Source organism: Gadus chalcogrammus, chromosome 23, assembly GCF_026213295.1.
Source record: "Gadus chalcogrammus isolate NIFS_2021 chromosome 23, NIFS_Gcha_1.0, whole genome shotgun sequence".
Lineage (NCBI taxonomy): Eukaryota > Metazoa > Chordata > Actinopteri > Gadiformes > Gadidae > Gadus > Gadus chalcogrammus.
The window spans coordinates 15,135,585-15,162,137 of record NC_079434.1 but is presented as its reverse complement, the minus strand read 5'-3'; the positions used below and the strand labels follow the sequence as shown (position 1 = coordinate 15,162,137).

The window sequence follows — 26,553 nt, the reverse complement described above, 5'->3', positions numbered from 1 at the left end:
GGGGGGGAAACCATTAAAATCCGGTGGGGGAAGTTTGGCTGTTGGCCTTTTGGAAGACTGCCTCCTACTTCCTGAAGCGAAGCGATTGCATTGGACGAGGCTCAACGACTCGCCGCTCAAAGTCTGCATTTTTTTTTCCTCCCCAAAACCAAATCGAATGGTTTCAAGCTGTGCTGTGAGTTCGACCTCTGACCTCTAGCATTGACCTCAAACAAAAGCACACAACGTCCCACTCGTAACCTCTCACATCAAAAAGGGAAACATGAAAAAACTAAATAAAAACAACAAGTCAAAACGTATGAACAAAAACAAAACAATGAACGCAGGACGCGAGACACATCGCTGCGGAGACGGTAGCAAAAAAAAATCAAAAAGCTTCGTTCCCGAAAACGAATGGTATGAGAGAAACGAACAAAACAAATACCTAAATATAGTCATAAAAATAATGACATTGACCGTTTTCCATAAAACCGCATGGTCCGACGTAAACAGAACACGACAACAACGATAACAGAGGAGAGGTTCAATGTAAACGAATGATGGTTCTTAGCTGCAGAGCAACACCGCGCCCCGCTTCAAGTAGGGGGGGGGGGGGGGGGGGACGGACGAGGGGGAGGCCTGAGGCAGAGAGAGAGACAACACCAGGCCATCGCAACACTTGCATATCTCCGCAGACTCTTGGTTGGGCCACGCCCACCCCCATATCCACCCCCCACCCCCCTTCTCAAACTCCACTGGCCTCTTTTCTCTCCCCCCACCTTGGACGCCCCCGTCCCCCCCCGCCCTCCCGTCCCCCTTTCCTCCAGCGTGACTCCTGGGGGCTACGACAGGATGGTGGTGATGAAGTCGTGGAACCTCTTGGAGTACTGCTCCGGGTTCACCGTGGAGATCTCCGCTCCGGCCTGCAGGGGGTGCAAGGGAGCCACACACACACACACACACACACACACACACACACACACACACACACACACACACACACACACACACACACACACACACACACACACACACACACACACACACACACACACACACACACACACACACACACACACACGTCGTTTAACTATCTAAACAGCAACAGTATAAAATACAGAGTAACTTGACTAATCCTGGCTGAAACAAAAAAATGAGGAAAGCAACAAATCCATTCTTCATCTTTACACTCAGACGACCCTTTTTGTCCAAAGGAGACTGGAGTGCAGACAGAACTAGGTCAACGTCCACGTTCACACAACGACAAACAAACCAGAGCCGGAGCAGAGCCGGCGAGGGAAGCCACATAAGTCACGCACCCCGTGTTTGACGGTCTTGGCGGCGTGCGCAGCCTTCTTCTTGGCGTCGTAGTGCTGCAAGATGTCTATGACGGCCATGAAGTACACCTCCTTCCGGGGGGCGCCTGTGAAGCACAACCAGAGCACACACACGACGTGACAAACCACACGACATGACAAACCCCCCTCGGGCTGACGCCGACAATGATGACGTGGCCGCCCGTCCACCCTAGGAAGTGACGCGGTGCCGACCGTGACAGAAGCACCAGTCGTTTGAACTCGCAAGCAACGCCGGCGAAACTGTCGAGCCTTTCATAGGGAGCTTCCGGAATGATAAACTTTTTTTTTTTCCCTTTCTCTTTCATAGTGGAAGTGAAATGACATGAACATCAGCTTTAAAAATTGTGACTCCGCCAAAGCAGAAGTGCAAGAAAAACCCTGACGCAGTTCTGCTTCTCCCGGTTTTGCATAACCAACCACACGCAGAGAGGATTATTGCCTGATAAAGGCCGAGCGAGGGATCCGATGCTTGAAGGGTTGAACCGTCGCAATCCTAACCGCGGCGGCCGCGACTCACCGTCGTTGCTCTTGATTGCGTAGACGTCGATGGTGGGGTCGAACTCGCCGGGCGACAGCGGCTTGGCGCTGTCCAGCGTGTTGCTGGGGCTGTCGGGCGGCGTGCCCACCCCGCCGTCGCTCTCGCCGTCGTCCTCGCCCTCGTTGTCCTCACTCTCCACCTCCTCCTGCTCGGCCCGCTCCACGTCGTGGATTCCCACCAGCAGGCTGTAGTCCATCAGCTTGAGCAGGGCCAGGAACTGCAGGGGGGGGAGAGAGGTGGAGGTGGTGGTGGTGGTGGTGGTGTGATCGTGGGTTGAAGGACAGAGCAAGTAGGAGGGTGTAGTGTGAAGAGAGGACGAATGGATCATAGGGAATAGCAGGCGCAGTGAATGAAAGATTGGTTTTTCGAGGCCTCGTATAGTATATAGTATAAAAACCTACAACTCTTGTACCAACCGCTTGAAAATGTACAAAGACAGCTGTGATAGGACTCCTAGCTTCTACGGGTTGGCCTAGGGGAAGCTTTGTTTCTATGATGGTTACAATTCTAGAAGTAGTCCAAGGTTTAGCATCATTACAGTTGGACGGAATTACCCCAAACTAAAGGTCAAACCTAACACAACGTGACTTCCTCTTCCTTTGGGCTAGCAGTAGGAAACTCAGATAGTTCCGGCCATCCTCAAGCCCAGCACATGCCACGTGGTGCACCCACCTCCACGTCTTTCCTCAGCTTCTCCATGAACATCTTCTTGTTCTCGTCGTCGATGTGGATCTTCTGCCCGTCGTTGATGAAGTCGTTGTCCTTGTAGGTGGGCAGCTCCTTGGCCTGAGCATTGGGGTGAGGCGTAGAGAGCAGCACAACCAGATAAACAACCAGCACACCACAGACCCGAGAACCCAGGGCAGCTGAGCCGGCGAGCAGCAGCAGAACCGGGCAGTGGGGGGGGGGGGGGGATCGTCATCATTGTTACTGATGAGGTTTCCCACAGAATACCGGGATTCGGCTTTTCTGGATTGTAAAGGTGAGTCGTTCCACCAAGTCGAACGACTCACCTTTAATATAATATAATATCATTTGAGAATGGTCAAATTATATTAAAGGGGCTTTTGTTGTGGTTGAAGCCCTTCCAAGACCTCTGAGAAACTATCAGTTCAAATAGTGATTATATGTTCAGACTAAAATATATAATATATAATAGTTAAATAGCATTCTACATTTTGACACATCTGAAGGGATTTGGTGGCAAATTTGGAACGGGTTTGTAAACAAGCTGTGACCAATCAATGAGACAGAAACAAAGTCTCAGCCGCTCAACACCATAAGAAGAATAGCCCCGCTGGAATGTGACCGAGGGCAGTTGCGGTGCGGGGCTTCTAACCCAGGGGCGACGTTTACCATGACCATTCCAATTGCAAACCGGAAATATTTCCGTCCATAGTTTTGCGGATGAGTGGTCGATCCTGCATGTTGAGACAACCCCGTGGGACATGAGAGAGGTCTGGGCCTGTGGTTGGTTAGACACGCCTGCCCCCCCCGCTTCAGAATAAACATCAGACATGTGCTTACTAGGAGGAGGTCAGGACAGGCCAGGCTGCCCTGACCCCAAAGCAGTATATTCACCGTAGAAAAGCAGGCCGCATGCAATCCTTAGGCAGCAAATGCCTAAGGATTGATTTTAAAAACACACCCAAATAAAACACACTCTGTTGCACGACATGCTGCGCAAAGACTTCAACATTGAACATACAGGAGTAAGAACGGTTTGTAGTCATGGCCATGGTTTGTAGATATGGATGTGTTTTCACAGTGGGAAAGTACCATTTTAAAAGACAATTTAAACCTCATGGCCAGATCCTCTCTAGTAATAGCATAAACAAGTCCAACCACCATCCCTGTTTTCTATGAGGTACTTTGCTTGGAGTAATTCATCCCACTGACACATTAAAATGCTGTGGGGAAACCAAACCAGGCTCTGGTTATTTGCATAAACAAATGTGTTTTCCACGCCTTTGGAAATGTTCTAACAGTGCAGTGGAAAGTGGTACAGGTGCAGTATTTAGAGGAGTTTTAGAGTAGCACTGCCCGGCCCCTATAATCCCCTTAGGTTTCATTCTACTTCTAAAGTTATTCATTGAATGCTGCCATACCAGCAACGGCCTAGAGGTGGCAGATGTGGGAGGAAGGAGAGGGGACATAACTCCTGAGGTACTGAGCAAGTATTGGAGAGGAAATGATGTAACGGGACAGCAGCAACAGCAGCAGCAGCAGCAGCAACAGCAGCAGCAGCAGCAGCAACAGCAGCAGCAGCAGCAGTTTGGCTACCAAAGTGTTTCTATGGCAGCGAAAGCAGCAACACACAAAATAGCACTCTGCAACAGGATGAGCCGATACGACACATACATACACAGACGCAAACGCGTACAGAAACTTAACGCACACTTTCTCAGAGACAGAGAACGAAAACACACCGGTCCCCGAGCACATATATATATTAACAGACATGGACCTTTAATCTGCTTAAAAATATGTGATGACAACTCAGATGAAATGCATATGAGACGTTAAATGAAATTGGGATGCAACTGAAGGGCAAACATAATGCTTTCACATTTCCTACTGTGAATAAGATGGTTCCCCCACCCCTGCCTCCATAATCTAAAACGACATGGTCGTACGCTTTACATATTTTCCATCTTTTTTCTATCTTTTTTTTATTTTTATCTACATAATGCATAATGTGTATCAAAAATAAGATCACATTTTTAGAGTCATGTATGAGTATTATTTATTAGATTGATAGGTCTGATATGCCCGATGTTAACAATCTAGGCCTAGGAAATTAAAATAGTTCCAATTTGGGAAGTAAATATCAGACGATCATTCATCAGTGATGAAACTCTGATTTCTCTTGTATAATGCAGTGTAAAGAACGGACAAAGGGGATGATGTGCAATACATGTGAATAGAAATGCAGCATTACCCTTTCTGAAGTAAATGTCCATCTGTGGCCCAAATCCACAATACAATTCCTAGAACTTTACCTAAGCTTCTTACACATCTGACCAATGTTCAATTTAATCCATTTGTCGTTTCAACAAAATTAAGGTTTCCTCCCTGGGAAATGTATACATAACTTATGTATTTAAAAAATTAAGATAAGAACATTTCCTGCTTAACATTTGATCAGAACAAAACACACATTTTATTTGAATAAACATGAAGTCAAGTACTGTTCAAGCTACATTGAATCTTTTTTCTAACCGCCTGCTAGGTAGTCCATTCCATATCGCCTGGCATGTCAGTGACTTCCTGTGCGCACATCACCGACTTCCTGCAACAGATTTGGCTGCATCATCTAAATGTGACAACTGAGTGTTGGTGCTTTGCGTGGCAATGGCAAGAAAGATAACGAAAAAGACAGAAAAAGACAAAAGTAGGAAGGAAGGACAGAGTGGTGATGGCTCCGGTCGAGATGTAGTGTGACAGAAACACGGAGAACATACTTTCTCATCACTTTGCTGTCCCTTAAGCCCTCTGCCTTACGGTGATTCACTAAGACCGGAGTTTCCCAAGGAACTGCACTGTCACACAATGTATCCGGAATGCAATACGCAGAATTCCAAGTATTCATACAGAACGTGTTCATACAGAACAGGTTCATTCTGTTGTAAAATCAAACATTGAAATGAAATCAGATTAGGAGATTTCTCTGTGCTTGATGCTCAAGGAGGCTCAGAGTTGGGCCGGTGTTCAACAACTACTGGCTAACAACTAACAACTAAAGATTCCGGGTTCGAACCCCAACCAGCTAGACCAAGATAATAACACAACAATTATACATCCATATATATCCACAACTCCCGTTAACCAGCCGGCAGAGAGCCGCCGTGTGAGCACCTATTTAAGATATTCACACCGCACACTCTTCCTCTTTTCGGAGGGCTAGCGTTTGCCTACTAGTTCACACGGGGGGGGCCCTTCGCCCTCCCAGGGGCGGAGGAGCTTCCTTTCATCGAGTCAATGGTAAGAATCTGGGTCAGCCGCCAGCACAGCTTCTTGCTTTATGGGACCACGCCAACGCAGGGCTCTGTGATGGAGGAGTGTACATAATGAATGCCGTCGGGTGCGTGAGATCCAAGCATACGACGGACCGTGCTGGAGGTCTCTTTGTGTTCTAAGGGTTGAAACACATGTGTGTGCGTGTCGTCTATAAGCTACTGCTGTGAATGTGAATGTGATATTTTAACACCAATGCTATAAGGAGAGTTACCGTATAGGTTTCATATCCTCATGTATAATGGCACACAATAGTGTACAGCATTTGTACAAAGTTCGTATTTATTTTAAAGGGATTTGGCAGGTTTGCACAGACCCCAGGTTAATTGTCATCTATCTCCAGAAGTCAATCTGCAAGGATTTTTGTTTTTCTCCAGGTGTAGATGCGTTCTAAAATTGGGAAGTCAATGGACATGCACTCTATCCCAAATTAGTGTTTATCAGACTCCATAGCTGTATCCTGTCTGTTTTTACACACCACTGCACATGCTCACAGACTGCCCATAGTGGCAGAGATAGTGGCAGCCTTTAGGCAGTCCAATAGTTCTGCATTCTGAGTGCAGAGCAACATTTTATTGAGTGGCTAGGGCAAGTGTAGGTGGCGTGTTTTTTTAACTGATTGGATGCTTAGTTTGTATTGCCATAAGTTGTTTAATCTTGTAAATTCTACTTTGACGATGTCATGAAAATTCTTTTAAGTCCTGACAGACTGCATTTTAAAGTTCTGCAGCAACCGCCATCAAGGAATTGTGTTACATCAGAGTGTGATGCCCTCCGGCAAGATCCACACTTCAAACACAATCGCAGACAAAGCTGACTCACACAACAACCCCTTGGCAACAGAATACACTGAGCCAATCACAGTGGCACAGTGGGTCTTTGGACCACGGAGGGTGGGCTGTGAATCAAGTGCGCTAGTTTCTCACAGGGTTCACACACACCAACCCCAAGTTCTCGCCCATTGCAACTTCTCACCTCGCTTGAAACCCTCGCCACCTCCTCCCCTGCAACGCTGTCTCTTAAAGATTGCTGTTGAGCGACAGGTTCCACAAAGAATAACAATAGCACCATGTACCGAAATGACCCCAAAAAAAAGGACGATGCAATCGGTAAAACCTTGCGAAAAGCGCAAAGAGTGCGTGTGAATGGGATGGAGGGTGTGGGCGGAGTCATTCATGGCATGTGGCGGACGGAATAAGATCCATTCGTTGCAACAGGTAACAAAAACGCAACGAAAAGAAGATGAACATTAAATAAAAAAATAAAAGAAGTGCTTTCTTTTTTGTAGATCATGCCTGGTATAATATGAGCCCTGGTTCGCTTACATCTCTTACGTGTTTCATTGCGCAGTAAAAGCGCGTGGCAATCCGCAGTGTTTGCAGCCTTTGCTGAACGTTGCCAGATTTGGGCCGCGGGGGCACGTCCTCTGGGGGGCGCGGCTGCTAGAGAAGGAGGAGGAGGGGGGGGGGGGGGGGGGGGAGGGAGTTGGGGTTGGGTGCGGAAAGGAGAGAAGAAGGAAGAGAAGGAGGGAGGAAGGAAGTTGGAAGTAACAGCAAAGTGTTTTAGGAAATAAATAAATATATACGTCTATATATATTTAGATATTACAGTGCATAGTTTTACTTTTTGAAGAAATATCGGGTCCTTGGCCCAGTGACACTTTCTCTGATTCTCGGAAACCTCACTGCTGAAGGATCGGTCGGATGGCCGCTGGATGCTACGGCTAAAGTGGGCAGAGAGCTGTCCATTCAATGACAGACGATGCTAAGATTCTTTTTTTTTTTTTATATAGGATGACTATATCTTGTATGCAGCATCGTTGAATAGCAGAAACATCTACACCCGTTTCAGGAAGGCACCTAGCCATCGTGTAGGGCTCCCAACAGGGCTAAGCAAGGGGGGGGGGGGGAGTGGTTGAATAGAAGCTAGATAGAGAGTCCAACGCTATGCTACTCTAATTAGCATTCTATGAACCTGCTCATCGAGGACCCAAAGCAAGGAAAAATAAAGACACGCGCCCCAGCGCCTGGAACATAAAGCAGGTTGTCCTGAGGAACTAAAGGGCGGCGTGAAGCAGATCTCACACCACCTGAGTGGGAAGCCAAGCGCCCTCCCACCAGAGAGACCAGCCGGTGTTGGTGTGACGGGCCCACGGAGAGTAAACAAGAGCAGATAAACAAGGTGGGGGGATGGGGGGGGTAACATAAGGCCACCGAGCCGGAAACCTGGCGAAGACGCAGGTGCTACGTCACAAGGCCAGGGGCGGGCGTTAGCTAATTAGGAACATGCAAATGTGGGAAAGGTCACCGGCCCTGCGGATGGCACTGCAAAGACACAAACCACAAGAGACTAGCCGTTAAAGCTAGCTGTGGTTCAAGGCCCAAGCTTAGGCTAAATATATGGTTCAGTTATCAAACCACTTATGTGAATAGAGCATGGCACAAATTAATTAAAAACAGGCAGAAACTATCAATATCTATTTCAATATCAAGATGTTAAGCCAGTAATCCGACATTGTTTTTTGAGAGAACCCCCTCTACATTTTTGCACGGGTTCAGCAGTTATCTTAAAAAGACCAACAACAGAAACCAAGGACTATGATTCATGTGAAAAGTGGAAAAGAAAGAAGACATGTCTTATGAGAGAAGGACAGGACCAGAGACGTGCAGTACACTGATGTTTGTGTCGATCCACACCGCAGTGTGTGTTAGAAGTGATGGGCCTGGCGGTGGAGTAAGATGTAAAACAACACTACGTGTACCATGCAGACGCATGCATCAGAGGGGTGGCTCATGCAGAACAAGGAAGAAAACACTGCTGTGCTCGCATGTACCGAGCAATTCGTGACACACAGTCAACGTAATATTCATATACACCCAATACACGAACAATGGTTAATAGACCTCATTCCCTTTAAGCATACAAAGACTTTCTCCCTTTCTAACTGTATTTGTGATTCTCGTTTATATGCACACGTACAGTGTTCTTAAATAGCTATACACCTCTATGTAGATCAAGAACCACTGTAGGCATAAGCATCGGTAGTTGGCCGTAGTGAAGCCCAATGTATATTTGTCTTAAGTCTCTGTTTGTCAGTAAACAGTGCTTCACACACAACCACACCCACACTTGAAAGAGGTTACACCTCAGTCACACTTGTGCTTAATCCTCTTGTAGCCCGTGCACTGTGACCCTCCTCCACGCTCTACTATATTTAGATGTGGGAGAGGGTTTGCCCGTCACGGCCACCAGCTTGGTGCCCCCCCAGACGAAGCATCCCAGATCAGGTCCTGGTGGAAAGACTGGGCCCCGCCGGCTCAAATTATAGGACGGCTAATTTAGGCCTACTGTTCTCTGAGGTTCAGCCAAGTTTCACACTTAAGACCGCTAGACGTGCATGCGCACACTCACTCACGCACACACTCCGCGACGCACTCACTCACTCACGCGCAGGACAAGTGACTCAGCTATTTTTCAGTGCCGTCAGCCCCAACGCTGGTGTTCCAACATCTGATAATTTAGGGCTATGTCTCGTTGTTTCCAACCCTCGCTGCGACCAAAGCGCTCTAAAGACTGAAAGAGCCACAGGCCGTTTGAAACACTCGAGTAAGAAACCCACCGATCCTCTACTTAAGGAGAGCGATGAAATATAATAGAAACAATCAGAATATAAATAGAATTGGTCCTTTTGATAGACACAGATCTTTCGCCAGACAGAGGGCACAAGAAAAGCTCCCTCAGCTGCCAGGACGAGCACGCCCAATCCGAATGCAAACGTTCGACAGATACACACGACATAGCACACACGCGACATAGCGCGCGCACGCACGCACGCACGCACGCACGCACGCACGCACACGCACACGCACACGCACACGCACACGCACACGCACACGCACACACACACACACACACACACACACACACACACACACACACACACAAAACCCCCTCTGGAGTACAGAGGCTTAGTCGTGGTTGAATAAGAAAAGTCATAGACACATAATCCAGACACAGACACATCATGAAGCCTCAGCCTCTCACACACACACACACACTGGCAGCGAGCAGGGAGCCTTACGGGGGCATGGGGGGGGGGGGCGTGGGGACACTGCAGCAGCTGTGGGAGACTGAGAAGGAGGCAAGCAAACTAAAAAAAACACAAACACACATAAATCACATGCGGTGGGTGCGCAGGGGTGTGTGTTTGTGGGGGGGGGGGGGATATGTGATGAGTTGGGTTCCAAATGAAAAGAAAATGGAGATTTCTGCAATTGTGGTCACCCCCCAAAAAAGGCACACAACCTTTAAACCGTAGAACATAAAAATCAAGCAAACGACAATGTGTTATTGTCGGCCGCCGAGGAGACACACATGGCGGGGTCAGAACCTTGAACGTTTGTTGGAAACGGTTCCTGCCGATTGAGATGTGAAATCAATCATCCATCGTCAATGGATCATCAGTGACGGGTTCACCTCTAAGCCGTCTAAGTGCGTGTGCGTGCGTGCCTGCGTGTATGAACCCGTCCCAGACATGTGACTATACCTTCTCCTTATCGCTGGCTTCTCTTGCAACAGTAGAACCCTTGAAAAGGAAAGACAAGCACACAGATTAGCCGTCTTAGCATTCGTTATATCAAAACGATGAGAGCTTCTGTGAGCATCTAGAGATTCTGCCAAGGGCTGGGCAATCCTTCAAGATGAAAGTCTATTAATGGTATAGACTTTGACTTATGGTGATACCAGGTTTAAAAACTAAATGAATAACGATGAGAAGATGTGCCCTTAAAATAATCAACGATAAGGTTTGAAGAATCAGAGAGATGGGCAAACTAGTTTAGGTCCGATACCATACTTAAAATGTCCATATAGCTCAACGTAATCCCCATTCTTAAGTCTAACAACTGAGTGCAGTTTGACTGTTAAGGATGGTTTTCTGATTTCATAAGCATGTCTCTGTCACAGTCATTAATGTTAAATTAACCTCCCCATAATCATCTAGACAAAAAAAATGTCTCCAATAAAATCGCCCAGCCTTAATTCCACCCCTTCCCTTCAAGACACACTGCGTTAGCACTGTTAGCACGTCGTTAGCGCTACCATCATCCTCCTTTACCTTCAGGTCGTACTTCTTGTAGACGGAGAGGCGGTGCGAGAAGACGTTGCGCGTGACGATCATGTACGTCTCGTCGCCGTCCACCGTCAGCCGGTACATCCCCAGGAACTGAGGCAGCAGCGTGTTGCCATGACACTCCACGATGAACTACGGCGACGGACACGAGAAGCGGTCGTCAATATAATGACCCCTGGTTATTAATCAACCCGGCTGGCATTTTCCCCCTTGTTTTCAGTTTTCAGTGCACGTTGTACAGAGATGGTTGGGGGGGGGAAAGCGATTGATTTCCTGCAGGTGATTATGTTGTCACACTACAGGGGGATTGAGAGTATGTGTGTCCATTGACATCCCTGCAATGTTTGCAGTTTGTCCACTCCAAGGTCACACATAAGTAGTCAAAGCAGTACTATTTAGTGACTGTATCACACACCTTCATCCTAAGCGAATTAGTGAATTCAGATAAATGTCATTTGAGAGCAGATCCCCTATCTGCCGTCTGGCAGGCTGCAGACATCGGGGATCGAACCCACTACCTTTCCGGGTGACAGTTAAAACACATAAAAGGTAATCCTTCCCCATGCATTTTGTGTACAGTAAGGTTAATAATTATAATTTGTACGACAGCATAGGGGAGAGTAGGGGAAGTAATAGTAACGGAAGTAAATGTGAAGCGACCATTGGTCGCTGGGGTAACAGACGATGCGAACCCACCTGGTGGTACTTCTTGAGGATGTTGTGCATCTCGGCCACGTCCTCGCCGGTGATGGTCTTGATGACGTAGCGCTTGTCGTAGGAGGTGTGGAAGCGGGCGCCGCTCCGCCCTTGGGACTCGCTGTTCAGTGGCGCGCTCCGCGTCAGAGAGTTCTGCCAGCCAATCAGAAGAGAGAAAACACCAGGAGCGTGAGGGTCCACAGGGGGGCAAGCATCGCGCTGCTGCGTCCTTATGAGATCCTGATGTTAACATTATTTTTTTAATATACTGTGGGTTTGCATTCCCCTATATACAATATATAGACGCATGAGTTAAGACAGGCTGAATGCTGGCTCCATTGTTAATAGAGCTCACAATTCTATATTAATGTCTATATTTTATGCAACAATGTCACACAAGACAATAAAACATCTCCTTATATATTATACGCAACATTGTCATTATTGGAAGTTTATAAACCTTGTTTATATCTTCTTTCAACCGTTCCATTCCTTTTTGGTAGATCTGGCAGAGCCAGTGTCCAGAATCCCTCCAAATGAAATAGAATACCCAGCCCTCAGTTTTACTTTGCATGGTGAGGGCAACAAAATACGTAAGCGCCTCAAACGACAACAAGCAGATGGACACTCGCAGGTAACCAGTGCACTACAAGGTGTTTACTACAAGTGCAGCGGAGGACCTTACTCACAGGAAAGCCCAGTTCCACTTTCCTGTTAAGACCCGAGCCGTGCGGCTGTCACATGATGAGGTAAAACTAACAATCCTCAGAAAAAAAGTGGGGGCTATTCATATTTTCCATCTCCTCCATTAGCACACAAGGTGCTTCACACTTTGTTCCAACTCTTCCTCCAGTATACACGGAGAACGGAGGTTAGTTGAACACAAAGGAGTAAAATGGGCTATGAAGAACACAGTGGTTCATAAGGTGCAAGTTATTACAGTCAATCCAGAGAGGAATTGAAATAGCAATTACTGCAGTCTCTCCTCACGTGGAGTGAACTTTTATTCATGGCAATAAGATTGGCTAGAGGAGGCATTAATTACCCTCCTGATAAAGTGCACAGTTATTGCAACTATTATCATTTTGCTGTCAACATAATAGTATCGTCACCAAACATTTATGCATGCGGGGTGCATACGCATACGTTTCCATGTTCATACGAGTTCCACAAGATCTCACTATGCATCACCCCTTTGAGCCAGATCTCAGAAACACCATTCCTTTCAAATATACGGCAGATCATATTCAGTAGAGGCTCTGCGACATGAAAGAGCAAGTAAACATCTCCATGGACTTCCAGGCAACAGCTCAAACGTTGGGTCTGGTCTCGCTTGTCCTCTCACCAGCGATGGTCCTATGTTTGGCCCACCAGATGGGATCTGACCTCAGGCCTGCAGCACAGCTGAACCTCCAGACAGACACATCCCTCAAACGCACACATGCTGCACACGGGTCTGAGCAACAACGCAACATGATCCAACATGTGTAGTCCCTATCCCCCACTTTCACGCTATGCTGCTTTCGGTTCAACACCGCCCACCCTCCCACGCGTCTTCTCCACGCCAGGACAGGACATCTTGTTTTTTTTTCAAAAGCACCAAACGACAAAGCCCGCGTTGTCTTCCGTTTGAGCCGAGGAGCAACACGTGAGGAAGGACGCAGGTTCTTCAAAACCGCTGAGAGGCTCGCTCACCACTGCATCAGAGGCTTGCGTGGATGTGTTTCGGTTCAACTTATTTTGAGTAGGGGAGGGGAGCAGTGAAAGTAGTGGTGGAGGTGGACAGCCGAGCCCATGAACTCATCGTGATTCACGGCCGATTAGTCCCGTCCCTCGAGCAGGGGGAGCGACCCTCTGATCTCCACATCTGACCTGACCAGAAACCAACAAATCGTGGCTTCCACCTTGACATTGTCAAAGTCTCTCTTTGATGCAAACTCCCCACCCCCCCAAACCGCCAAACGCCCACTGACCACAGCCAGCCGAAGCCCAATGTAAACAGGGGAGTGGGACAGCTGCGCTGAACTGGGACACACTGACCTCCGTGGGCTGCCAACTCACGGCCTGTCCTGGGAATAGGGATTTACCAAGGAAGAGAGCTTGTGCGGGAGTATCAAGGAAGAAATCGACCAGAGCAAAAAAGGGGACAGAGAAAGAAGCAGAGAGAGAGAGAGAGAGAGAGAGATAGAGCAGAGACTGTGGAGCAACTAGACAACGATTTGCCAAGGTCCAGCAGTAAAGGGCAAAAGCATGACGCGCACGGACAATCTTTACATGTGTGTGCGTGTGTGTATCCGAGTTCATGCGTCTGTGCTCGTCCTCACCTGAAAGTCCTGATCGTCGATGCCAAACCTTTCGCGCAGATTGCGGAACACCAGAGGGCAGTACTCCTTGAACTTAAAATGGCTTGGCATGTTTTCCCTGGAAGTACATGTATATTCGACTTGAATACAAAAATGAATTGAGAAAGCCTCTCGGCTGACACCAGCCTTCGATCAACGTGAAACACATCATGGGAAAGTAGGTTATACTAGGAAATCTCCAACACTCTTTTACATTTGTGGTAGATGCACTCGGCAGAATCGATATGTCCTTTAACAGCTAATAACGGATATTGCTTTAAGTGTATTTCATAACAACCAATATATCAATCCAGGAGAAACCACAGCAACCTACTTGTTGAAGAGGTGGTTGTCCACTTTAATCTTGGAGTAGGCCTTGAAGTCATCTGGCATGAGCATGATAGGAATCTGGACATGGCTTAGCTCGTTTATCTGGAAAAGGAGAAAAAAATGGAGAAGGGGAGCATGAGAGATGCAATCAAGAACACAGTATGTCAAAAAGATAAAACCAAAATGTAGAAAATGTTTTAGAAGTCCGTCAGTCACACAGTGTCAGACTGTATTAACTGGGAGATCCATTTTAAATTATTTTTCATACATTTGCAATGATTTGTTTTCATGAATTCATAATAATGTGCATCTCTGGCCATAATATTTATCTTTTATTATCACGCAGAAGTGAATACTGGCAGATGTTGAATAAATTGATTTATAGTCTTGAGGATATGATTGTTTTAAATGTTTTGTTGCAGCACATAATAGAAGATCCTGAAATACATCTTGTACCGTGTTTACAAAACATTTTTGTAATATGCACCATTACACTCTGACAAGAGTTCATGTTTCCACAAATTAAACTACTTCTGCTTTGGCAAATGGTTCACCTTGGACAATTCAGTTTCACAATATGTTGCCAATTGTTTCCAAATTACACGATGCATGTACAATCATGCCTACATTCAAGTAGAATCATGATCATTTAAATTATTTCAAATCTAGCTTTTTCTAATGCAAAAATATTTTTGTCCGTAGTGCTAATGAAACCGAAAATAAAAATAAAATCTCATAACCGGACAAGGCAAGGCCGAACCTAGGGGTTTTCATAGGTCATTAATAGCTCCCAACACTTAGGTTGCAGAGCAGATTACACCGCAGAGGTTTCGATTAACGCTTTGCTCTGCAACTTTTTACCACAGCGACTCATCACTACTATCACAGCAGGACACATAGGAACCCAAACTTAGGGACTAGACCTTAGGGGTAAGTTAGCAAGGTCAGTGTAATTTTTGTTAACGCACTCACGCTCAAAACTAAACTTTCAAAACTGTCTCTGGACATGAGCAGTCCTGCACATTCTGCTTTGTAACCTTCTCACAGGTTCCCAAGAGAGGCTCTACAAATGATGGATGATAGAGGAGGAAGAGGGGGGGGAGCAGTAGTGAAACTGAAACTACCATAGTAAAAGAAAAAGAAAACATACAGCAGAACTATACTCTTTTGTTTGCCATTTTCTTTAAGTAGGTGCCCCTTACTGAATGCATTCGAACATCTGCATTGAAAAGCCGTTCCGTTCATTGGCAATCTAGAAACTAGCATGGTTCCACTTTAATTGCTTGAGGGTTGCAGATACACCGGTGATTAAATAAATAAATCGATATCCTCCAGAACCTCTTCCATCACTTTCAGGTTAAATTAAAAAGGAAAAAAAGGCAGTTGGTGAACTGCACTTGCAATCGAGTGCCAAGTGAGCTTTTAGCTTGGCATTCCTCACAGCCAATTCGGTTCTGCAGTGGGACAAGTGGGGCTATCACATCACTGTTGCAACAGCTGCTTTAGAAGATGGTGCCAATACTTTGGCCGTCTGGGATGCACCGAGGGCTTGTAATGCTGCAGGAGCTCCGCAGCAGATGGCGTGGGACAGGGGCATGAGCACGACCGACTGCCTGACCGACTGATTTGACTGACTGATCATGAAAGCATCTGTCGTACACGTTTGAGGGGTTGTGTTTAGTCCTTTAGAAGCAGTGTAAATGTTGGGTTAGAACATGTATGTATGTAATCTTGAGTGCGATAAAGACGAGCGGCTTCACGTGCAGTGTATTTACTTTACGTTCGAGAATCAGGTTTGCTTTATATCTAGCCGCATGGCTGCCGGAACTCCAACTGATTGGATGACCTTGGAAGACCACCAAGCTGTCTTATAATAAAACGTAGTTGCTAGATGTGAACAATGTTATGGTTTTACCTAATTGAGTGTTTGCAGTCTATTATTATTCCCTCTTTTCGCAAATTTAGATGGAATTTTCCTAGGATTCCTTCACAATATTGTCTCAAGGTGTCCAGCTCGAAATATTATTTTCTAAAGCCAGAATTGTGCATAATTAATTACACTGAAGTCGACATCAAGCAATCTCCTCAGAGGCGGATCATTTTAAGGGAGCAGTCCCTAGGTCTTTGGTTCCCCTAGGCTACATTACAAGTGCAGAATGAAATGGAAAGAGAAAGGGAAAACTAACCAATGCTGACGAGGGACAACCCTAGAATGGGAGTGACAAGACGATTCAAGTGGCCGCTTGTCATATCTAGGCATCTCATCATAGTGACCTGGTGTGACAGGCGTCAATGTCACAGTCAAGCTGTGGATGCAATGCATTCTGGGTACTAGGCGCTCCATAGGGAGATGTCACCTGAACAACAACGCTTTGTTTCACAGAGAGCGAAAGGCAGAGACAATGACTGGTGTTACCACATCCATCTACAAACAGCCTCACATACAGAAAGAGGCTGCATCGTATAGTACATACACAATATTAATATATTACCTATATCTACATGCTAATGCAAATATTAATGATACATATTAACTATTTATAAACCTAATTATTATTGTTACATTAATTACACAATTATACTCAAAATGTCCTCTTGTTAGACAAGGATATGATCGAGGACACATCAGGTTTCAAAATTAAGTGAGAAAGCACAACATCCCATGGCATTGTGCCAGACACGAGTTCCATTACATTGTTGTGGAGCAACACAGTATAATGATCTCCACTAGTCCAAAAGAAAGAAGTCAGGAACTTCTCAGAACACTGCTCTTGATAACAATAATTAGATGTCACATGAAAAAGTACTGGTTCTCAGACTGCAGCGTACAGCCTAGTCTATTAATAATAGATCAGATGTAAGCATCAAACAAAAGACAACCCTATTTTCATTTCATCTGCCATTCCTAGATGGATCTAAAGCCATCTCCAACTCAAAAGAGGGTACATAACCAACCACTGAATAGCTTTTATCTGCCCACCACACAATAGGAATTTATAAGCAAGAACTGCTATGGAAATAATAACAATATGGTTGACTACAGTAAAATAAAACGTTCTCTGAAGATCCTTTCTGAAGTAAATTAAAACTCCTACAGCCGTTAGACTCTGCAAATCACACGTCCATTTGTCTTATCTAAGGGGCAATCCCGATATCCTTCCCTGCTTGAGGGCTTCTTAAGTACGCCTCTTGAGTTGTGTTTTAGTCTTTAGCCGACATAAACCCTAATCTCCCTTGCAGCTATCAGCGCCCCCCCCCCCCCCCTCCCCAACCCAGCCAAGTTTAACACCACTACGTCCTGTTTGTCGCAATAGTGACTAAGACAGGTTTTCCGGCCTCAGAGTTGAGCGAGCGCGAGTGGTGGCTTGGTCGGACAGGAAGGCGGTGTGTGCGAGTGTGTGAGAGTGTGTGTGTAGTAAGCATGCTCCGTCAGCAGCGTGGAAAGAGCACTATCTCCCCCGACGCTGAGGGATTGATGTTTCCCCGATAGGGCCGTGCTGATACGATTGTGTTGAAATAAGAGCACAGTAATATGGAGGCTAAACGAACAAGCTTTTACTTTTCAGTTCCGAGGGGAACTGGGTTGGCCCCGTACCTAGTTGCGGTGTGCCACTACCTTGATAGGCTGTTAGGCAACAACAGGGCCGTAGATAGAAAGGTACATGGTAGAATTATTTTAAGGTCCTCTTTGTTGTGAAAATGCACCCAGGTCACCGACCCAAAAAGTAAATGATCAATGTGAATAATTAAGGATAACATTAGAAGTAGTCATAACCAAGTATTAATTCCACTAAATCTTTGTAGGATCTTACAGGAGAGACATATGCCCCGAATTAACAGAAGGAGGATTGGGGAATCTAGTTGTGCACGACATAGACTGGATTTGATGAGACGGTTGACGGTGTCCGTCCATCTACCCATAATTATAATAGACAAACGGCCGCACCACTGTAAAGGAAATGCTGATTCAAAGCTGCGGGCACAATCTGTTGACCGATCCTGGTGAAGTATAGGCTAACTTAGCCCTAATTCAACTCTGCCCATGCTTTCTGCAGCAACAGAGTTTACTGTGGTTCTGATAACCTGAAAACCTTTTAGGCTAATTGAACAGTCTGGTAATCATAGAAACGCAATACCAGAAAAAAGCTTGCTGGTTTGGATGTTCACAAAGTTCTCATTTCCTGTTCTAATAAGCAAGTTAATAGAACTGTTTTGCTGCCTATATCTGCAGTTTCTAGCACAAAACCCCTACCGGATAAGTCACAATATGACTTCACCATGAAGTCGTAATAATACGCAACATGGGCTGCAGCACAATGCTGGACTCCATTCGTTATCCATTCCAAGCCACCTTAAGCTGGGCTCAACCTCAACATGATCAAATGTTAAGGAACACATTCTGACAGCAATTGAATTGTGTGGAGTTTATCGAGCCGGGACTTGACCTTCGTGTTGTCCGACAATGCCATTACATCATTCCTCTATGTTGTCGTGCCTGGACTATTCAATGCAGGTTGTAATGTGGATACACCCTGCATAAAAGAGAAATGTCGCCCCTTCTTATCAAACCCTCTACTGCCTACACAGCAGAAGAATGGGGAGGTGGGTGTGGACATCAAACACAGCTACGATGAGGAACAAAGTCACAGGACAGAGTCACTCAGAAGAGGGGGTTTCTCATCTGAAAGGTAAAATAAATATTCTAAAGAGTAAAAGGCCACTCTTCAGATTAGTGTTGGAAAAATATCCATGTTTTCCAAATTAAGATTAACACTTAAGTGTTTACATATTGAAGTGTCATTTCAATTCAGTATACAAATCTAGTATGTACAAAGGGTCTCATTAGCTACAGTAATACTCCCGCAAATGTTATTCTTACTGTGTGTGTGTGTGTGTGTGTGTGTGTGTGTGTGTGTGTGTGTGTGTGTGTGTGTGTGTGTGTGTGTGTGTGTGTGTGTGTGTGTGTGTGTGTGTGTGTCCACAGCTGCCCCCTGCATCCAGTCTTTATTGGGATGGCAAAGACCTGCAGGATCGCAAGCAAGGCACAAACCACATTGTATAGTGGATCCTCAGTAGGAGATGAAGTTCAAGATGTGGGGCAATGAGGTTGCTTGCACATAAAAATACGTTTCTGTCAACCTCTGTTGTATAATGGGGCGAACAGGTTTTACATCATTGTATCACTATCACTATTAATGTATATTCATTATTCAAAATATATATTGTGCAACCATGTGCTTGTGACATTCACTTGAATCATAATGACAACTGACTGCTTATGATGCTCCAGTACAGAGACGGTTCGCTTTCTGCGCGAGGCTGAATTCAGTCAAACCCAACATTAGCAGACAACTGCAGCCGCCAATTCAATTTTCCCCTGCATATGTGCATGAACCGATTAGGATTTATGAACAAATAAAGTCAGGCCTGCAAAATGAGGACGTCATTGTCAGCACCTCCTACACACACTAGCCTCCCATTCAGCCTCCAACAGCAGTGTTGAATAGGACAAGAGAGAAAGGGGGCCCCAGCAGAAGACATAGCCCTCCAGCAACAGAAATCATTAGCATGCAGCATACTAAATACCACAAGCACCCTTGCCTTAAGATGTGTTTAAACGTGCACATGCGCGCCTGTGTGTGTAGCCAGTAACCAAATTTTGGTGTGTGCGTCATTAACTCTCTTGGGGTTCCCTTTTTCATCAGGGACTAATGTTTTTTCTGTTGTCAATGGTAACATCGTAAACAGGTCCATCTACAAGCTGTTTTGGCTAGTCATTTCTACCAGAAATAAATGCAGTGGTGGCCTATTAGTGAAACTCAAAACTATGAGAGGAATACCCTGCAATTCAATTGCAACATGTTTAAAAAGGTGCAGACCGTTGCAGCTAATGTACAGCCACGCATGGGGTAGAACTCTGAGTCAGACTGACTGCCATGATGAGAAAGTAGGTCTTACGTGAGCTGAGCCCGTGCCAGTCTTCTGTTCTTCTTACCCATATTCATCCCATATTAGCTTTAGGTTGATCCACTGGATATTTATAGAATCCCCTATTATGCAATCAAAAAGACATAGTCACAGCTTACTGTGAGTCAGAGAAAGAGGTAAAGGGAAAGAGGGTGAGAGGGCGAGAGGGAGAGAGAGAAAACTCAGCAAAAGCTTGTCAGATATAATGAAAGAATCTGGCAGATGACGGTTTAGATGAGTTATGAATGTCGATAAACAGCGTCTAGATAGAATGACAAGACCTAGCCACTCTGTGCAACACAAAAGGGCCATTTAATTCAAACTAAAAACTAAGATCGACATTCTTACTTTAACCCTTATAAGGGACCCGTTTTCTTTCTTTAGCTTAATAAAAGTGATACAAATAATTATTTTTTTGAACTAAGATTCATTGGCTTTGGCTCATTTTCTGTGAGGAACATAAATCAGAAAACATTTTCAAGGACCCCCCCCCTGTATACCCCTCCTTAACATTTATATTACACACAGGGTGTTCGGGTCCAGTGGACCCGGAGCTAGTTTAACAGCCCACCACTACTCATACACCTACAATGATCAGTGCTTGCTAATGAACCTGTCTTTGATGACCAGGTCAACTGGATGGGATAGAGGAGGGAAACCTGACAGCAGGTCAAACGCAGGAGCCAACAAGCTGATTGTTAGGATTATATGGTAGATGCCCTAAGCCTGTGTTTAAGCCCACCAATGAGTGACAGTGCCACACAGAAAACCGACCCAACAGTGGCATCCATTCTGAAAAAATTATTTCCTCCCAGTGCGGCACTCAAAAAAAGCACACTGAGACCCATAGTTTTTTGAGTCAGTGCAACAACATGGAACCATTTCCCGATGAAGTCGGACAAATCTCTAAAATAATATTCCGACCATTCCCACATACACTTGTGACCCGTGTTGGAGGCAAGACATTTGGGCTTAATTGTGATAAATTGACCATTGTGCAACCATTTCTGCAACAAAGGTGCCCCGTTTCCTATGGTATGTAGGAAGCCATTCCACAGTAGCAGGCCACTCGCCGCAATACATATAGCGCTTTCAGCTGGAGGGTCCATCTAGACACAGCGGAAATTGTTCTACTCGTCAGGTTAATTTTTCACAGTGAATGTTTGCAGGGGTCATATGCTTTTTATGACACATTTAAGCTTAGCTCAGCACTGTGTTCCATTTTCCACTTTGGTTTGGTTTAGTTGACATTCTGGCGTTGGCACAAAATCAACTGGTGTTTGCATAATACAATCACTTTCAACTGATCACAAATTTGTTGTGTTATTGGAGAGGGCAAATGTATGTATTCTTTTGGTCCTTATAGCGCAGAGGAAGAATTGCATTTGCTTGTGGTATAACATTGTAATAAAAATAAAATTAGGTTCGATACGACATGACACTCAAATTATAACAGGGAAGAATACATGTTCACACATTTCACACTGCAGAGAAAACATGAGATCAATGATTTAATTCATTAATTAATGTATTTATAGCAACAGAGGGTTTACTGTCGCTTTCCAACAAGACTGGGACCAATTCATAATCACTGTATCGTCATCCAATTTCACAGAATGCAATGTTTATGTGTCTGGCTGCCGACATAACAAGAATCCCCATATGGCACTGGTTTGCCGAATCTATTTCAGTACTGCAGACTTAAATCCTCAGCCTTCAACCTTAGCTTACTCTGGAGGTCAATGATTCACATAGCCAAATAATAGTAATATCTATTACAAAAAATAACAAATATTTAAAAAACGAATATATCTAGAGTACAATGGTATTTGGGCAATGCACAGGTTAAAGGGGCATTAGAGTCACTGCCCCAGGTGTCATACTATAGAAACGCAGGGCAATGACCTGCAGAGGAATGGCTCGGGGCCAAATTAAGGAAACTGTATTGAGACAGAGTAGCTGAGGGATGACGCACAGGTATGTCAATTCACAGCCTAGTCTTTCTCCATAGTAGGAGCTGGTGAGCCAATAAATACAGTGGTTTCTTCACAATTCCATGTAAGCTCACCTCCTAGGCCTCAAGAGTATACAGCTCGGGATTGCTATTGAAAACATTATTCTTTTCCACATAATTTACGCATGACTGTTGAACAGTGCCAGCCATCTACAAGTATGTATTAATGGTATTAATGGCAAAGTGTCAAGCAATGTTAATTAGTCAGCTGCTCCATTATGGCATTAAAGTCTTAATAGTAAGCAGCTTCTGATTTTAAAGCTTCCGACAAGCAAGGCCATGAGCACAAAACATAGCAGTATTGTTGGAATTTTGAAATTTGGCAGTATACCAAAACAGTGATGAAACACGGTTGTGCACATGCCTGAAACAATCTCTTGTTTTGACTTCTGACTGTTTAAGCTCTCCCGTCGTGTCAGCGGTTAACAATCATGTAGCCGCAACACCATGCAATGCCATGGATCGGTTCCATACGTCATTGGTCCCCCAGCCACAGCAGAGATAGGGTGGGACAGTTGTAGCAAAGGTCAAGGCGGATCTCGCATCTGTATTTCAACAGGTCTGTGCCCTCGCTTTAACAAGCGTTCCATGACTTCTGGGCTACTTACACTCAAGTGTCACACGGTTAATATCCCCATTCAAAAAAAAGAATAAACCTTCAACCAACACAAACGGTAGTTTGTGGTCCAAAAAGAATCCCACGCTGAACAAGTATTACAGTTGCTGGTGGCCTGCTGGCGTCGATAGTACAATTATTTCAGAACTACGTTACAAGCAAACGATCACCATAACTGAAGCAGGCATGGTAGTGAGGGGCATGAGGGAATATGCTGGAGGACTCCTTGGTCTGTGTTATGCAATCAAAGAGAATAGTTTGAACATGTTGCGCTGCTGAAAATTGCAAAGGATTGTATTCCTCAACAGTCTGGTGTGTTATGGGCCATGCAGCTGGAGTTGATTGCCAATATATGCTTACAAGCAAAACAACATTTTGGTCTGCACCACATGTGCCAATGAAGCAATACTTAAGTGCCAAATGGTGATTAAACATCCCGATCAAACACCATTTAAAAACCGACCTAATCTATCTGCTTGGGGAACCTCTGTTTTTCGTACAACTTTCGGTAGGGAAATATTCTTGACAACAAGAAGTGTTGAAATTATGCCCAGTTCTCCAATAAATCCATAGGGCAGTGTTGTAATGTCACGAGGCCTAAATCAAACATGCAGTGTGTACTTCTGTAAATAAAACCAGGGATCTACAAAAGCGATCAACAAGAAATTGTCTTTACATCTAATGCACTTAGATGAACTATAAGAGACATATTCAATGCATCTAAACTAAGAGCAGGTCAGTGTGTTAGATTGTTACGAATCCTTTGTAATATCCTGGCATAGTAATTGCAAATGATGCTGTCAGTGTTTTTTTAATTTTGCATGCAAGAACCAATGCTGCAATAACATAAACTATACATTTAAAGATATTACAATAAGATAAGGCTATACCATAGTGTATACATTATAGCCATGTTTACAGGATCGGGTTGTCTGTTTTCCATAAATAAAAGGTAACCGTGGTCTTTTGCACATTTTCGATTTGGATAATCTTCCGACGAGGAAGGGACATTGGCGGTTGAAATACATATTTGGATCCATTCTGCCTGAGTGGTTCCGTGTTTAGCAAGGAAGAGACAGTGAGTAGAGATAAGCTCTTTTGCATGGAAAAATGACAGGGTCTGGGCCGAGGAGCTTATCCTACATATGCACAACAGGAAGCCAAAGAAGAAGCTCTAATATGCGCACATCTTTTAACGAACACGTTGATATCATTCATAATGAATTACAGTTTATACAAGTCTGGCCCGCGTTTAATTAACAAATCACCAAGTCAAATATAGACCGTGAGAAGCTGCGATCACACGGTCACGGTCGTATTTGCATTTGAAAGCGGTGCAGCCTTATGACAGCAGCAGTTAAGTTAGATGGGTCTGTCAACAGCTGTACCACTGTATACAGAAGCCGACTAGCGGGTATGGATAGGCTTAATGTTTGGCTCTCTAAAACACCGCCATGCAAAATATGTTGGAACAAGGATTGACTTACCGAATGGTTGACTCCCCACATCACCACGCTGAGCAGAGGGTCGCTGGCACGAAAAAGCTTCACTTTTTGGGCAACGAAGTGTTTCTTCTTTGTCTTCGTTTTACTCGCAATAGATGCGACAATAGCACTCGCCGAAGCCATCTTTCAGAGCAGTAAAATGTGTGCTTATGAGCCCGTATAGAATATCGTTGCGTTACTTTTTCTCTTTCTACCACCAGCTCCCGTCTCAACGAATAGAGACACTATTCATTCAGCCAACTAGCTATTACAAGCGTCCTGATTTGTGTTTAATCCGACCTTTCCTCACTGGTGCTATGCCCCTATCTAGACAAACTAGAATCCAATCTACTTCGGCTAATACTGCCCTTTCTACGTTCGCTGAACAGCTCGCCACTTCATTCCAGCCCACATCACAAGTCACCGCTTCCTTCCTCGACTTGTCTCCGGGCTCTCAGCAGCCGAGCGAGGCGAGCCACCCTCCGAGTGGCCGTTAGCCAAGGCAGATAGCCACACAGCTAATCACCGGGATGCAAAATATTACCGATTTTTTTAAATCACACCGAGAACCCCCTATGGAGGTAACGATTACAACGTAGAGACTGATGCATGTACTCTAATTATGCTCAGACTACAGTCTAAAAGCGCCATAGAGATTGCTACCATTACGGTAGCTCCAATCCGATCCTCACTGTTCCCTGACCTTCGATAGCAAGCAAGCTAGCCCGTGAGATGAATGACGGCTACGGAGGAACCGAGAGCACTTCACCGCGCAGTCCTTGCAGCTGGAAAAGCTCCGTTCATCAGCTAGCTAAGCTAACCCACTAGCCGCTACAGCTAGCCAACGTTTAAGCGCTCGTCACGTTGCGTATTGGAGGTCAGTCCACAGAGCTCACTGACTGTCTATTGCGCTGAAGGTATCTGGCTTCGCCCGGTCGCTATTAAAACGTTACGAGACATATCTAGTACTAACAGCTCTATCCGCAACAGCTAAATCCCGAGCCCTTTACGTGTGTGTGGCTGTCAACTGACAGCTCGACGGAGGGGAGGTGACAGCCTGCGTTCCCTCGTGCACATAGAGCCGACGTGCTGTTTCTCTCGCCCTGATTCGCTGACGCCCACCCCCCGCCCCTCCCTCCTCCCTCCTCTCTCCCCTTCTTCGAAAACACACTCACACACACACGCACACACGCACACACGCACATACACGAGCACACACATAATGCATGAACACACATGCATACGCACACACGAACACGTACACACGCACACACGCATGCACGAACGCACACACTTCAGCGCGCGCATATCATTCAGTGTCATTTGAAAAAGCGCAACAATTTCAGTATCGGATTCCATTTGGGTCAATATTAAATAAAAGGCTATGAAATATATAAATTAGTCTATAAAGAGATGCAAATACATAAATACGTTTTTATTTTGAATTTTTTTACTTATTTCAGGACACTTATTTATTTCATTATGGCACATTTTATTTTATTTCATAATGCCCAATTTTGTTATTTAATGCCCCACTTATTTCATAAAGCCACGTTCCCATATTCAAATTAGGGGATATCTTGGACATCTTCCAAACTAACGGTGCTCAATTAGTCTCAAACAATTAAAGACTTCGACATCCATGTCCATATCTTGAAGAGCACTTATCCGCCCGAGTATTTTTTTAAATAATACAATACGAGGCTGAATAATATATGATATGTAACTGATAAAGCATACTGATCGATTTGATCTGCTAAGAATAGCATGGTATCTCTGAGCCCATTGATTTCTTTCATTTTGTCTTCAAGAACAGCTTGTCCCACCTTATTTTCATAGTCCTATGGAGTAATGTCCTTCCATCCGCCAGAATCTTTGCAGCTTCACTATATTCAGTACTGTTGTATATTCAGTGATTCACTGCCGTTGCTTTGGTCTGATAACCACGCCACACTCATTTGAACATGTTTTTAAAAAAATAAAGTTCCCTGAAATAAATAACAGTAGTTATTGTGAAAAAGTCCATATTCTTTTGTTCAATATATTGACAAATTGTAATCTATTTATAAACGTATTGCCTC

The 26,553-nt window shown here is 45.0% G+C and overlaps 1 protein-coding gene across 2 annotated transcripts; it reads right to left on the bottom strand.

Annotated features, from left to right (window-relative positions):
* Positions 1 to 787: 787 nt before the first annotated feature.
* Positions 788 to 25,536, bottom strand: pip4k2aa (phosphatidylinositol-5-phosphate 4-kinase, type II, alpha a). 2 transcript variants are annotated; one of them, XM_056584011.1, is made up of 11 exons: positions 24,476 to 25,536; positions 14,396 to 14,493; positions 14,044 to 14,140; positions 11,720 to 11,872; positions 11,009 to 11,155; positions 10,439 to 10,477; positions 7,218 to 7,334; positions 2,548 to 2,661; positions 1,855 to 2,092; positions 1,299 to 1,402; positions 788 to 902 (listed from the first exon to the last, which is right to left on the bottom strand). In XM_056584011.1, exons 1-11 carry the CDS (start codon positions 24,614 to 24,616, stop codon positions 822 to 824), a joined length of 1,329 nt encoding a protein of 442 aa, XP_056439986.1. In that variant the 5' UTR covers positions 24,617 to 25,536; the 3' UTR covers positions 788 to 821. The 2 variants fall into 2 exon arrangements, with proteins under 2 accessions (XP_056439986.1, XP_056439987.1); XM_056584012.1 differs by lacking the exon at positions 7,218 to 7,334.
* Positions 25,537 to 26,553: the final 1,017 nt, after the last annotated feature.

Coding starts and splice junctions, on each gene's coding strand:
- pip4k2aa (XM_056584011.1), bottom strand. CDS start 24,616: ATGGCTTCGGCGAGTGCTATTGTCGCATCTATTGCGAGTAAAACGAAG. Junction 10,478..11,008: donor ACAAGAAGTACGACCTGAAG/GTAAAGGAGGAT, acceptor TTCCTTTTCAAG/GGTTCTACTGTTGCAAGAGA. Junction 2,662..7,217: donor CAATGAAACACGTAAGAGAT/GTAAGCGAACCA, acceptor CCCAATGCTCAG/GCCAAGGAGCTGCCCACCTA.